This window comes from Dendrobates tinctorius, unplaced genomic scaffold (assembly GCF_039654945.1).
Source record: "Dendrobates tinctorius isolate UK_male_01 unplaced genomic scaffold, ASM3965494v1 ptg000007l, whole genome shotgun sequence".
NCBI lineage: Eukaryota > Metazoa > Chordata > Amphibia > Anura > Dendrobatidae > Dendrobates > Dendrobates tinctorius.
Genome location: NW_027361675.1, coordinates 55247670 through 55264069, shown reverse-complemented (window position 1 = coordinate 55264069; position 16400 = coordinate 55247670). Strand labels below are relative to the sequence as shown.

The window sequence follows — 16400 nt, the reverse complement described above, 5'->3', positions numbered from 1 at the left end:
ATCTTATCAAAGAAAACCTATGTTGGAAGGTGACTTAGCCAATGAAAAATAGAATACAGCTGTTACATTCATCTACCTTACCTCTATATGTTTCAAAGACTCGTATAACGACACTGTGCTTCCTCTGCCTGGCTTTTTGGAAAGGAGAAAGCCACGGTCCGATTGCCTGCTAAGCCTTCGGCTGCCTTTTCCAGTTGTTAAATTCCTGCTTACATCTCCTCTGGTGTGGTGACTGCCAGACACTGAATTGGCAAGTTCCTAAAATAGTTTATTTATAGACTTTAGATCAAGTGAACACAAGAGGTACAAGTTCTTGTAGCTATGCCCTTACTAGATCCCTACAAAGAGGAGATTATCATGGCCTAATGCCTTGGTTTGATTAATGTCAAAGGTTTTATTTGGAGAAAATTATGTGGCGCCCCTGAGGGCTCAGTCGCCACAGAGGTACTGCACCTCCTCCTGAGGTGTGGTTCCCCACCATCCAGGTAAGGTGGAGAAACCTGACCACGCTCCAACACCTGCATCCCACACAACATAGTAGTGTAGCAAAGCACCCTTTGGTGGCTCCCTGCTTGGAACACGAAGAGTGCTGGGAGGTGGGTGGAGCTTAGTCTGCACCAAAAGAGTGGGAAGATATTAGGATTTAGTCAGTCTGTTACAGGAGTCTGTGAGAGGAGATACCCGGAGAGGGATGGATGAAGGGAGTGCTGCAGCAGACCTCAGTGACCTGGGTCTGCTGGCACAGGAAGGAGAGATACAGAAAGCCTAATTCTCCATAAGAAAGAAGGATTTGTATGGAACGTAAGGAGGAAAGGAGGACTAAGGATAAGGGTTAGAGCAGAACCCTTCCCAAGGTCACAGCGCAAGGCCGGGGTCCGGTCCCCAAAGTTGTATGGATACTAATGGTCCTGCAGCAGACACCGGAGGAATAGAAGTTGTCACCACTTTATTCCCACACAAGACTTGGGGGCACAACAGCAACGTGAGTGAGCCGGGACTAGGTAGCAAGGAGTCCCTGAAGCAGGCTACAGCTGTCTGCCGTACAAGTAGAGTTCATAGGAACATCAGAATGGAGGAACTCCAGTGTAACTCAGTACTGTGAGTACTTCACCATAGGCGCAAGAAGGGAGATGTTCAGAAAAGGCACATGTTGGCGGAGTGTTGGAACGGAGTGCTTCATCTAGTTTGGAGGTTGACTGAGCCCCTGACCCGGAGGACACGGCATGGATGCGGGCACCTGTATGCACAACAGACTGTGAGTAAAGCTTTGGAACTACATGCCCTGGTGTCCTCCACTTATTCCTGCGCCAACACCCTCAACACTGCTACATCTCTGTGCCTGACACTGCACCATCTACATCTCTCCCCTATCTCTTCACCTACACTGCCCTGGGACTTCTGCCCTACCTGTGGAGGGCCACAACATCATTGCTGCACCACACCATCTGTCCCAGAGGATCTGTCTGCAGCGTCAGCTTAACATCTTCATTGCCGAACACCACAGGTGGCGTCACGAATCATTCACTCATAAACTTTAATCATCATCCACACATTCAACCATCCACCTTTTACAATGGACGCCCAGGGCCACGGACTGGGTTGCAGCTGCCGTGACATCCCCCATTGAAACCAACGGGCCCGGCTCAGAGTACCCAACGGCCCTGGCGGGTGCTCCAACTTGGCGTCACAAACAGGATGACGAAGCCTGGTGCCACCGGGTTCTGTGTGCCGAAGATTTATTGGACTTAATTGCTGAGAATGTCCAAAATTATAGACTGTAAAGTGGACTCTCAAAAAGGCCACCGGCACGGTGAAGAAGGGTGTGACAACATGGGTGGTCCTAAGAAAAGAGTGCGAACAGTCCTGGGCCTCCCCTGCCTAAACTTCAATGCTACAGCGACATGGCCCACCCCCAGAGGGGTTCATATACTGGCCTGGTATGGAGGAGTAGGAAGGAGACGCCACCCCCAGAAGGAGGAGCGAAGCCCTGTAGCGGAAAAGGAGCCCGGGAAGGAGAGAGAACGCCAGGACGCCATGATGGAAGAAGGGAGGAGGCCCAAAGAGCGCAAGGAGGTTGAGCTGAACTTCCCCGGCGCAGTAGCTCTGACCCTGCTTCCACAATGAACCGCCAGCAGCTGGAGGACGAGATTGCCCAGCTGACACACCGCCTGCGGTTGAGACAAGAGGCTCTCTGGACCCTGAACCTGCAGCGCGCCCAGGAGGGGCCTGTACCACCGGTACCTACACCATCGGTACCCACCGCCGCTGCACTGGTTCTCCCTCAGGCAGCATCTGTGGAACCTGCGGACGCTGCGATACCACCGGCAGCGCCCGTCACCATCTCCCCATTGCAACCACCGCTGAGCGCTGCCTGCCAGGAGAAGTTACCGGATGGCCCGGGAGCTGAGCAGGAAGAAGCTGTGCTCCTGCCTGGACCTAGCGCGGCTGCGCAAGTCCCACCGGAGGCCCTTGCGGACCCGGAGCCACCATCTGCTCCACCACCATCTCCAGTCTCTGACCAGGGAGCTCAAGTCACCACTGCTGCCATCGGCTGCCGCCCGATGCCTGCACCGGAGCCAAGTCACCAACGGGAAGCATCAGGTACGATCGCCGCCCCTGTATCCGGGTTGCCCCCTGAGATCCCGTACACCGCGTGCAACGGGCCGATACTCCGCATGGGACAAATGGAAGAATTGTGCTCTCAATTCAAAAGCACTAAGCTGACTGCGATGGGGAAATGGAAGAAGTCCCTGTTGAAAAGAGTAAGGCTTGAGCAAGCGCGTCACATTCGATATCTTCTGATCTCGGCAGAGGAGTCTGAGCAGCTGATGGGTGTTACTATACATCATGGGTTCCCCCTTCCAGAAATTCATGATCCCCGCATTTCACCCTACAAGCGGCCAAAGGCAAAAGTTTCACCAGCTGTTAAGCCAAAAAGCAAAGCAGCGGAGATACCATCTGAAGCTGAAGTTCAACATCCATTGTTACAAGTTGTTACCCCTGCTGTACCACAGGTAGCAGTTCCACCAGCTGCCACCCCATCAGCACAGGCAGCCACCAACCTAACTCCTTGGGAGAAGGAATACCTGCAATTTGTAGATCATCAACAGGAAGAGGAAAACCTGAAGTTCTCCCCTGGAAGCAGCCAAAGGAGGAGACCAACATTAAAGAACATTTCCCAAACAAATAACTGTTACCCAGGAGGGTATTGGCACTGTTGTGCCCCATTGTTTACAATTATGTTCCAGTTGTCTTCAGTTTGCCTAGTTGCGTTGGCAGCATTTATTTCTTGTATATAGTTGCACCTCTTTAGGTGCCCTCTCTTGGTTTTACATAGGTCTCCTAAGAATAAAGACTACCTCACCTGGAGCATGGCTCCGACCTAAAGGACACTGCAAGAAATGCCGGCTGGGAGCGGTGTCCAGCACTCACAAGAATTATTGAAGTTTTGATGTGAAGAGTTATATAATGTGCCTTATGAGAGTATTAATAGTTATAAAACAGCTTTTATATAGAAGTTAATTGATAGTAATAACTATTAGGAATGTTTTAATAAAGAGATGAAAAATTTGAATAAAGATGTAGGTGACGAACCAGGCATCAGCGGTTGTCACTTATGGTCAAGAAGGGAAATGTGAAATGATAAAAGGTACTGAAATGGAAAAGTAATATAATAAGTTATAGATAGTTAGTTAAATTGTTTGTAACGTTCAAGAGTCGGAGCCTCCCATATTGGGAAGTTTAGATAAGAATTGTTTATCAAGCATTCAAAAAAATTTTGTATGTTCCTTATTTTGTTTCACCTTTGTTTCACTTGCAGCCCACACACGTGCTGTGTTTAACAGGGGGGTATGTGGCACCCCTGAGGCTTCAGTCGCCACAGAGGTACTGGACATCCTCCTGAGGTGTGGTGCCCCACCATCCAGGTAAGGTGGAGACACCTGACCACGCTCCAACACCTGCATCCCACACAACATAGTAGTGTAGCAAAGCACCCTTTGGTGGCTCCCTGCTCGGAACACGAAGAGTGCTGGGAGGTGGGTGGAGCTTAGTATGCACCAAAAGAGTGGGAATATATTAGAATTTAGTCAGTCTGTCACAGGAGTCTGTGAGAGGAGATACCCGGAGAGGGATGGATGAAGGGAGTGCTGCAGCAGACCTCAGTGAGCTGGGTCTGCTGGCACAGGAAGGAGAGATACAGAAAGCCTAATTCTCCATAAGAAAGAAGGATTTGTATGGAACGTAAGGAGGAAAGGAGGACTAAGGATAAGGGTTAGAGCAGAACCCTTCCCAAGTTCAAAGCGCAAGGCCGGTGTCCGGTCCCTGAGGTTGTATGGATACTAGTGGTCCTGCAGCAGACACCGGAGGAATAGAAGTTGTCACCACTTTATTCCCACGCAAGACTTGGGGGCACAACAGCAATGTGAGTGAGCCGGGACTAGGTAGCAAGGAGTCCCTGAAGCAGGCTACAGCTGTCTGCCGTACAAGTAGAGTTCATAGGAACATCAGAAAGGAGGAACTCCAGTGTAACTCAGTACTGTGAGTACTTCACCATAGGCGCAAGAAGGGAGACGTTCAGAAAAGGCACATGTTGGCGGAGTGTTGGAACGGAGTGCTTCATTAGCTTGGGGGTTGACTGAGCCCCTGACCCGGAGGACACGGCACGGATGCGGGCACCTGTATGCACAACAGACTGTGAGTAAAGCTTTGGAACTACATGCCCTGGTGTCCTCCACTTATTCCTGTGCCAACACCCTCAGCACTGCTACATCTCTGTGCCTGACACTGCACCATCTACGTCTCTCCCCTATCTCTTCACCTACACTGCCCTGGGACTTCTGCCCTACCTGTGGAGGGCCACCACATCATTGCTGCACCACACCATCTGTCCCAGAGGATCTGTCTGCAGCGTCGGCTTAACATCTTCATTGCCGAACACCACAGGTGGCGTCACTAATCATTCACTCATAAACTTTAATCATAATCCACACGTTCAACCATCCCCCTTTTACAATGGACGCCCAGGGCCATGGACCGGGTCGCAGCTGCCGTGACATTCCCCACTGAAACCAACGGGCCCGGCTCAGAGTACCCCACGGCCCTGGTGGGCGCTCCAATTACATTTGGTAAATCCATTTGAAAACATTTGTTCAGAAATTAAACAACATGAAAGAAAATGTGAGCATGTATCTTACACAAAATAAATTGCCCATTATGGACACTTAGAAAAAGCAAGACAATTGCAAAATTGCTTATTGCCATGCTGTCTAACTAAAGCAATGTAATAACATGAGAATAGCCCTTTAAGCTGAAGTTAATATTACATATGCATTTCTCAGAAAAATACCTCATTTTTGGCTCTGGGTGAGATGACTCGGCTGTGAGGACCAAGGTCAAATATTCTACTTAGCCAAACTTCTTCACAGTTCCTCAAGGAGCTTTCTATTGTCACTTCTAGCATTGCTCTTTGTACAATTGTCCTTACATCTTCTGTGTGTTCTAATATACAATTGCAATGAAAATGATCTGTGTTATTTCTAACATAATTGCATTAATATGCATTATTAACTTTGCCACCATAATTAGGGTCCCTTTACACAGACCAGCCAATGACAGGATAAGATCGGAGATGGACAGAATGTAAATGATGTGCACTGAGCGATCTATACTAGACCTCTCAGTGCGCATAAGCTACCATTGTTTTAGGTAGCGCAAGGATGATACACCGCCAAGAAGGATGATCTTTCATGCAGCATAAAAGATCATCCATCACCTGATGAAGGAGCATTTTGATCGCTCATTGGGCTATTGGCCGCCTGTTTACACAGCAAGATAATAATCTTGCAGTGTTAATTCCCCTTTACACTTAGTAGATTTAGGGTTTGGGCACACGCTGCGGATTCTGCTGCGGAATTTTCTTTGCGGATTTTGCAAAATCCGCAAGTCAAAAGACCTGCGGATTAGCCTGAGGTTTTCCCCTGTGGTTTGACACCTGGACAATCAAGTAGGTGTAAAACCGCTGCGGATTCCGCACAAAGAAGTGCCATGCTGCGGTTTTGAAACCGCAGCAAATCCACGCGGAAAATTCCGCACCGTGTGCACTGCAGTTTTTGATTTCCATTGATTATAATGGTACTATACACCGCAGCAAAAACTGCTGCGGATCCACAGGACCAAAACCGCTGCGGATCCGCAGCATGTGCACAAACCCTAAGAGATTTCCAGAAAAGATCAAATCCAGTAACACTATAGTGATTTGTCATTTTCTTTAAATTAAAACATAAAATAAATAAGTTGTTGAAAGCGATTCAACTATATTCAACTATATGTGCTGGATTTAAGAAAAATAAAATTTTAAAGGCAACTAGTCACCATAAAAATGCAGCCCAGTCTCCTGGTATCATGTTATAGAGCCGGATGAGCTGATTCACATTCAATATAACTTGTGTTTTCTTTCTTTAATCTGGGATTTTTAATTTCTGTGATTTTTGGACCAGTGGGCGGTCCTATCAGTGTTTGAAAGCTATCTCAATAGCACATTTATACAAAGAAAGCTGTCAGCCATTGAACTGACAATCACAGAAAGAAACAGTATGAAGGATGACAGATTGAAGCTCTTAGTAGGAGAAACAAAATAATAATCTTGTAGTTATGATACCTTTTAATGATGAAAAAAAGTAGAATAAGTGATGTTACAAAACAAACTTTTAGGCATAGCATAACAAAGCATCTGAAGAATCAAAAATACTGTATATACACAAAAGGAGCAGAGACATGACATAATAGATGGACATTTAAAAAAAAAAGTACTCTTCAAGCCTCTAAAGAGCTTATTAAAGGGAAGCGTAGAGAGCTTATTAGAGGGAAGCGTTTGTAGATATCTTCCAGATGCCCCTTACCTGGCACATGCTGCACGCTGCTAGTGTGTACAACTCTCAGCAATGAAGTAGCAGTTATTATTATAGTTTGGTTGTGAATATAGCATATACAGTACAACTATCAAATGGACATCACCTGAAGCCCAACTTATCAAGAAGTTAGCAAAGACACTTTCACATAAAAATATCTTACTACTTTGGTATTCTTGTAAATGGACTTAATGAAAACAGTTATATGGATAACATACTCTGTAGGTCCATAGAAAGTAAATCACCCAGGGTCATCGCCTTTAAACTATCTGCAGTAACGCGAAGCAATCCTCCTGTTTGGCGGACAAGTTGGTTCCAGTGTCTTGTCCTCATTGCAGGATTACTAAGGTCTTCTATTAATGGCAAGGTCATCTAGAATATTAAAGGAAAATGCTTTTTGTACAGTATAGCCTGAATAACATTCCTTGAATAAAGAACACATTCAATATGTTATTCTTAAAAAAAACTACTAAAAGCATTTTACCTTGGCGTCAACATAAAAATACTGCTGATAAGACTCTTACTCATACACTTTCTTATGAATGACATTTAGATATTATAGTTCTTGCCATTAAAAGCCTTTTTATCTGTTCTGTGATGTATAATGGTTCTTTTACACTTTCCGGGTTTTTTGCAGCCCATTTTTACAGGCCGCTTTTGCGGGCCATATTGCCGTGATTTTTGCGGTCTCCGCAAAAAACCTTCTAAGATCACTGGTTTTCCTTGTTGTAACAAATTGAAGGGAAAAAAATGGCGATCCGTAAATACGGTGTACCGCAGAAACAAGCGACCATTGTTTTTGCGGTACCATTGATTTAAATGGAGGCCGTGTCCATGAGCCGTGAAAAAAATCAAGCAAGCTCGATATTTTTTCATGGCCGTATATACGGTCCTCACGGCCATACGGCACTCCGATGTATTTTTGCAAGCCGTTTTTGCGGCCCCATCTATTGGGGCTGCAAAAACGGCCCGCAAAAATATGGCAAGGGTAAAAGAACCATTAGGAATAGAAAAGAGACATATAGTCACATGTAAAGTGCCATGGAATAAATGGTGCTATATAAATGTATGATAATAATAATACCAGATATAGTTCATACTTAAAGAAGGAATAAATAACATTTCCAGCCGCTCTAAAGTCATTGACTGCTGATAAACTCTGTGGGAGACTACACCACTGCACTATTTTCAGATAACCACTACATACAGTACATCATGAAATATTATGCAGATGCCCCTGGAATGTTTGTGATAAGTGAAATAAGTATTGTCTATAGTATATAGATTTCATAAAGAAAAAAACATTGCATTAAAAAAGTTTAAGGAAAAAACTTACAGGCATGATATTGACAATTTCCAAGGTTTTCTTGTATACGTCCCATTCTTGAACCTCTCCGGGAAAAGACTGCAAAATGATTAGTTGTTTTGTTGTTTTTTTGTACAATTCATCTGTGTTCATATTCTGCCACAACTCCTTCTTCCATATGTCCTGCTCTTGAAGGATTGAATTGACATGTTGCCATACAAGACTGAGTTTCTGCAGCAGGTCATCACAGCTGTGACAGATAGAGCAAAAACTAGCAGAAATACGATAACTATTAAACAACATTATAAAACATCTATTGTCACCAACTGGACTTCAACATTAGGCTACTTTCCCATTGTTAGTCTAGAGCAACAGCAGTTTAGGGAGATACTTTGAGTAAAGATTGATCTAGATAATGTAGCTTTAGCCTCAAGCTCTAAAAATCCAGGATTTAAAAAATATTTACTAAAAGTAGAAATGCGATAGCCGATAGAATTAACAAAAATAGAAAATTCACCAATATGAGCTCCATATCAGTGGTCATCCCTACTGGTTTTTGCTTCCTTCCCTGTAGGGGTTACATCATATACAATCACAGGACCACAGTAGCCAATCACTGGCCTCAAAAGTCTATGGCAGCACCACTGTTGATGCCAGCGATTGGCTGCAGAGGTAAAGCGAATGTATGTCATCAGGGAAGAAAACAAAGACTGGTAGGGACCACCTGAGCATCGGCACTGGAGGTTTCAGTGATTAGATAGATGAATATTATTTTTTTTTTATTTTAGCAGAAGTGAGGTAACAACTTTTTACCCACTTTTAAACAAATATTATTTATCTGATGGTGGTTGCCTTCCGGAGCATTATGAACTGGTAACAGGTTCCCTTTAACCTTGGAAAACTTACTATGAAAAAATATAGATAACACGTACTTGTTTAAAATGGAGAAGTCAACCACTGTAGTCTCCAGAAGTTCTTGTAGTTCTTTTAGGTCTTTTGCTTTAATTTGCAGAGTCTGCACCCGAGCATTAAAGTTTTGAATGGTTTTAAAGGCCTCTTGTGATGTGTATTCATACTGGTCCACCTCAGAAGTCTCAATGTCAGTACCCAGAATATCAAGCTTACGTTGAAAAAGTTCCAAATCCTATTAACAAAGTCATATGTCAAAATGTAAAACTTACAGTAAAAGAATATTACAAATTTAAAATTAAAAAGTGGCTCAACATATTTAAATACCAAATTACAATACTAACCACTAGCTCTCATTTGTTCAATCTTAAATTTGAACAAAATAAAAAATGATAAAGGTTTTTTTTAGGCATTTAACACTAATGGTCTATTCTAAGTATATCGGACATTTACGGAGCTTCGAATCTTGAAGATCAGAAAAACAAAAGGGACAACACTGTGGTCCTTTCAGAGATAATCAATGTAAAACTCTTGTAACTCCTTGAAGCCCTACATGCTAGTGGTATTTGTCCACAAGTAATTAGTGACATAATATCATTACATTAGAATAAGCAACAGATATTCAAGATATTCCTGATCTGATTAAACTTGAAAACTTTTTTTTAAACAATGTGCACTGTATCCACATTTGATGCTGCCTTAGGCATGATCACTTTTTATATAGCACCATGGAGATGCATTACAATTAGAGTTGAGCGATACCGTCCGATACTTCAAAGTATCGTATCGGATGGTATCGGCCGATCTTTAAAAAAAGTATCGGTATCGCCGATTCCGATACCGGAAGTCCCATTCAAGTCTATGGGACTTCCGGTATCGGAATAAGAAAAACCCTTTCCTGCCCTTGTACAGCCTCTCTGGGGTCTGTACGGGCCTTTCGGGGGGTTGTGCCGGCCTGCCAGGGGGTCTGTGCAGGCTCCGGTGGTCTGTGCCGGCCTGCCGGTGGTCTGTGCAGGCTCCGGGGGGCTGTGCCGGCCTGCCGGGGGGCTGTGCCGGCCTGCCGGGGGGCTGTGCCGGCCTGCCGGGGGGCTGTGCAGGCTCCGGGGGTCTGTGCAGGCATCGTCCGATGGGACTACAAGTCCCATCGGGCGATGCCTGCTACCATGACAGTGATTGACACATTAGCCAATGATGGGACAGTAGTAGTCCCATCATCCGGCTAATGTGTTAAATGTAAAAAAAAAAAAAAAAAATTACATGCTACATACATACAACATGCATACTACATACATGCTACATTCATACTACATACTACATACATGCTACATTCATACTACATGCAACATACATACTACATATATACTACATGCATGCTACATACATACTGCATGCTACATACATACCACATATATACTACATACATACTACATGCATGCTACATGCTACATACATAACACATATATACTACATGCATGCTACATACATACTACATGCTACATACTACATATATACTACATGCTACATACTACATGCTACATACATACTACATATATACTACATGCATGCTACATACATACTGCATGCTACATGCATGCTACATACATACTACATACATACTACATGCTACATACATACTACATACATACTACATGCATGCTACATGCATGCTACATACATAACACATATATACTACATGCATGCTACATACATACTACATGCTACATACATACCATATACATACTACATGCATGCTACATACATACTACATGCATGCTACATACATACTACATGCATGCTACATACATACTACATATATACTACATGCATGCTACATACATACTACATGCATGCTACATACATACTACATATATACTACATGCATGCTACATACATACTACATGCTACATACATACTACATATATACTACATGCATGCTACATACATACTGCATGCTACATGCATGCTACATACATACTACATACATACTACATGCTACATACATACCACATATATACTACATACATACAATACATTCATACAATACATACATAGACATACAGTACATATAACATAGAGTAACATACTTACCAATACTTGTCACATTGTTCCCCGAAGCCATTGTCTTTCCGGAATAAATATTAACATAACAAACCACAAAAATACTCACCCACGATCCGAAGCAGTCCACGAGTGTGTCCCACGACGATCTTGGGTAGAGAACGGCAGCATCAGATGATGCTGCCGTTCTCTACGGGCTGCAGGAATCCAATGACGGAAGGTAGGTATCCTTCCGCACTGTATTCCTCCGCCACTTAAAAAAAAAAAAAGTCCCTAGTCTCACTTTATGCCATTGCTGTGTGGGAAATTCCCACGCAGCAATGGCATAAAGTGAGACTAGGGACTTTTTTTTTTTTTTTAAGTGGCGGAGGAATACAGTGCGGAAGGATACCTACCTTCCGTCATTGGATTCCTGCAGCCCGTAGAGAACGGCAGCATCATCTGATGCTGCCGTTCTCTACCCAAGATCGTCGTGGGACACACTCGTGGACTGCTTCGGATCGTGGGTGAGTATTTTTGTGGTTTGTTATGTTAATATTTATTCCGGAAAGACAATGGCTTCGGGGAACAATGTGACAAGTATTGGTAAGTATGTTACTCTATGTTATATGTACTGTATGTCTATGTATGTATTGTATGAATGTATTGTATGTATGTAGTATATATGTGGTATGTATGTAGCATGTAGTATGTATGTAGCATGCATGTAGCATGTAGTATGTATGTAGCATGCATGTAGTATATATGTAGTATGTATGTAGCATGCATGTAGTATATATGTAGCATGTATGTAGTATGTATGTGGTATGTATGTAGCATGTAGTATGTATGTAGCATGCATGTAGTATATATGTAGTATGTATGTAGCATGTAGTATGTATGTAGTATGTATGTGGTATGTATGTAGCATGTAGTATGTATGTAGCATGCAGTATGTATGTAGCATGTATGTAGTATGTATGTAGTATATATGTAGTATGTATGTAGCATGTAGTATGTATGTAGCATGCATGTAGTATATATGTAGTATGTATGTAGCATGCATGTAGTATGTATGTAGTATGTATGTAGTATGTATGTAGCATGCAGTATGTATGTAGTATGTATGTAGTATATATGTAGTATGTATGTAGTATGCATGTAGTATGTATGTAGCATGTAGTATGTATGTAGCATGTATGTAGTATATATGTAGTATGTATGTAGTATGTATGTAGCATGCATGTAGTATGTATGTAGTATTTTTTTTTTTTTTTTAACATTTAACACATTAGCCGGATGATGGGACTACTACTGTCCCATCATTGGCTAATGTGTCAATCACTGTCATGGTAGCAGGCATCGCCCGATGGGACTTGTAGTCCCATCGGACGATGCTTGCACAGACCCCCGGACATCAGCACAGCCCCCCGGCAGGCCGGCACAGCCCCCCGGCAGGCCGGTACAGACCCCCACAGGGTGCACAGACCACCGGCAGGCCGGCACAGCCCCCCGGCAGGCCGGCAGAGACCCCGGGCAGTCCACACAGCCCCCCGGCAGGCCGGCAGAGACCCCCGGCAGGCCGGCAGAGACCCCCGGCAGGCCCGAAATGACGGCGCATCATGATGCGCACACACCGCGCATCATGATGACGTCAGGCCGTCAATCAACTGAACTTCCGATTCCGATGCCGAATTCCGATATTGAAAAAATATCGGAAGTCGGTATCGGAATTCCGATACAGCAAGTATCGGCCGATACCCGATACTTGCGGTATCGGAATGCTCAACACTAATTACAATGCATCTGGTTCTCATAGACCTGTTAGTTTTTCTTCAAGAAGCCCTCCAACTCTGCACTAATTACCTGTATTAATTGGACCTGTTTGAACTTGTTACTTGTATTAAAGGTACCTGTCCACACACTCAATCACACTCCAACCTCTCCACCATGGCCAAGATCAAAGACCTGTCTAAGGACACCAGGAACAACACTGTAGACCAGCACAAGGCTGGGATGGGCTACAAGACAATAGACAAGCAGCTTGGTGAGAAGGCAACAACTGTTGATGCATTTATTAGAAAATTGAAGAAACACAAGATTACTTTCAATTTTCCTGGGGATCCATGCAAGATCTCACCTCGTGGGGTAAGGATGATTTTGAGAAAGGTCAGGAATCAGCCCAGAACTATATGAGAGGACCTGGTCTTGACCTGAAGAGAGCTGTGACCACTGTCTCAAACATTACCATTAGTAACACACTATGCCGTCATTAATTAAAATCCTGCAGGCTACAGAAGGTCCCCCAGCTCACACCAGCACATGTCCAGGCCCATTTGAAGTTCGTCATCTGGAGGATCCAAAGGAGGCATGGGGGAAGGTCAGTTTTACTCCACAGTACAGTGTCCCTTTTAGGACATGGTCAAATATCAAATGTCAAAGTCACATATCAAAGTAAGATGTCAAAGTCAGATATCAGCTTCAGATATCAAAGTCAGATAAACTGACATTATTCTGTTGTTTGACTTTGATATCTGATTATGTCCTAAAATGAACACTGTAACATAGAGACGCTAGTCGCATCGTAGACCTCGCCGCCTTGCCACTGTCACTTTCTCTTTAGGTCCATTTCAGCACCATGTGTCTCTCTGATGATGATGATGATGAGTAATAACAATAATAATTTTTCTTTCTAAAGCGTCAACATATTCCACAGCAGTTTACATACTTGTACAGACAATAAAGACATTACAAAATAACACATCACTCAACAGATAGATACCAAAAGAAGTGAGGGTCTTGCTTGCAATCTTACAATCTATGAGGAAATAGGTAAGACACAAAAGGTGAATGGTAAAGAGTGCTTGAATTATATTGTACTGCAGAAAGACAATCAGTGGTATTTTGTGATCAGGGGTGATGTCAGGAGACGATGTGTATAATTGGGTGTCCTCAACATAGATATGTTACTGAAACATGAATCTACTGATTGTTTGTTCAATAGAGTCAGTATATAAGGAGAAGATAAGGGAACCAAGGACTGATTCTTGTGGAACCCTGACAGTAAGTGGAATGGGAGAGGAAGAGGAGCAGTAAAAGATACAGTGAAGAGTGGTCAGAGAAGTAGAAGAGCACGGTATCTTTGAGGCCGATAGAGTGGGATGAGCTGGTGATCCACAGTGTTGAATACTGCAGAGAGATACAGGTGAATCAGCAGGGAGCAGTGGTCATTGGATTTAGCTGTTAGTAGATCACTAGAGACTTTAGTAAGGGCAGTTTCAGTAGAGTTTAAAGGCCCCGTTACATTTAGCGATGCACCAGCGATCCCGACCACGATACGACCCGGTCAGGATCGCTGGTGCATCGCTAAATGGTCGCTAGTGAGCTGCCAAACAGGCAGATCTCACCAGCGATGCTCGGCGGTCGTTACTCACCTGTCAGACGCAGCAATGATGACCGTCTTCCGCCCGCGTCCATGGCTCGCTCGTCGGAGCCAGCAGGAAGCCGACGATGAGAAATGGACCAGGATGATCTTGCATAATCAGCGAGAGCCAGTGGGGGGGCCGGTCGGAGGTGAGTGTCACATGTAGTGATATCGCTATCGATATCGTTGCTGCATCACAAAATCGGTGACGCTTTAGCGATATCGCTAGCGTTATCGCTATTTGTAAAAGGCCCTTTAGGAGCGGAAACCAGATTGTAAAGGGTCAAGAAGAGAATTATCTGAGAGATAGTGGTTTGTCATTAGCAGCACAGTTCTGGTCAAGGGATGGTTTTTTAAGTAATCGATGTATGCTGGCTCAGTGGTTAGCACTGCAGTCTTGCAGCGCTAGGGCCCTGGGATCAAATCCCACCAAGGACAACATCTGCAAGGAGTTTGTATGTTCTCCCCGTGTTTGCGTGGGATTCCTCCGGGTACTCCGGTTCTCTCCCACATTCCAAAGACATACTGATAGGGATTCTAGATTGTGAGCCCCAATGGGGACAGTGCCAATAATGTTTGTAAGCGCTGTGGAATTAATAGCGCTATATAAATGATTAAAATAAATAAAAAAATGTTCGAATGAGGATGGGAAGATACCATATGAGAGGGAGAGGTTAAATATTTTAGTTTGGTGAGTGGTGATAGCTGGGGAAAGGAAATGAAGGAGGTGTGAGGTAATAGGGTCACTGGTGCAGGTAGTAGGGCGAGAAGATACAAGGAGCCTGGTCATTTCTTTTTCCGTGACTGATTCAAAGACCAAAAATGAGCTAGATGCTGATCATTGTCCTGCACAGCTCATTTACATATAAATATATAGTACATTTACCCTGAACAGCTCATTTACATATAAGAAATTGTGGATTTCCCTGAAATAAGACATCAGATCGCAGATATCAAGCTATTATTTTATTCAGCTTGCTATGGCCTCATATACAACTAATGAGGGTTGATTCCCTTTAAGTAAAGCTTTTAAATTACTGCTACTTATTAACTGTATTTCGAAGTACCATACTTCTTCTTCAGGACAAAAACCTGATATGGTTTTTGTCCTGAAGCAGAAGTATGGTACTTTGAAACACATAGACATAATAAAAACTGCATAATCTCCTAGTGTAGACCTGGGATTTACCTTTCATTCACCAGCAGTGCAGATTCTCCACTTCTTTCCTTTCCACATAATTTTATCTTTTCTCAGGACCCGTGGTCCTACTGCAGCTGGGAATACATGCCCTTTAAATGTTGTGTGATCACAACACAATCAGGTTAGCATAACCTTTATTCATTATAATTGATTTTAACTGGATAAAACCTTATTGCACTTTTACTTGCTTCCTTAGCTTATTACTACACATCTACTTGAAGCAGGAATGCACATGATCTTAATACTATTTATATGTTTTAGAATAAAATAAAGAGATTGCAGCTGCTCAGCACTATCACAGTCTGAGTGATGTCATAAAAAACTTACAGACCACCAACTTTTGTATTAGGCTGGGGTCAGACTTGCGAGTACAATGCGAGAAACTTGCACGAGTCTCTCGCATCAATACCCAGCACTGCCGCCGGCACTCGGAACTGGAGTGTGCGGCTGCATAGAAATACATGCAGCCACACACTTCGGTCCTGAGTGCCGGCGGCAGTTCCAGGTATTGATGCGAGAGACTCGCACGAGTTTCTCGCATTGTACATGCAAGTCTGACCCTGGCCTTAGTGCTTTGTCCAGGCAGTACTTCTAATTAGGCAGCATCCATCAGGG

The 16400-nt window shown here is 43.7% G+C and overlaps 1 protein-coding gene across 1 annotated transcript in view; it reads right to left on the bottom strand.

Annotated features, from left to right (window-relative positions):
• Positions 1-16400, bottom strand: part of LOC141086031 (uncharacterized) — a 971752-nt gene that overhangs the window by 804928 nt on the left and 150424 nt on the right. The window contains exons 26-30 of the mRNA XM_073571764.1: positions 9147-9358; positions 8245-8464; positions 7127-7280; positions 5348-5499; positions 82-258 (exon numbers count right to left, since the gene is read on the bottom strand). Of these exons, the coding sequence (XP_073427865.1) occupies positions 82-258; positions 5348-5499; positions 7127-7280; positions 8245-8464; positions 9147-9358 (915 nt within the window). The remainder of the gene's footprint in view (positions 1-81; positions 259-5347; positions 5500-7126; positions 7281-8244; positions 8465-9146; positions 9359-16400) is intronic.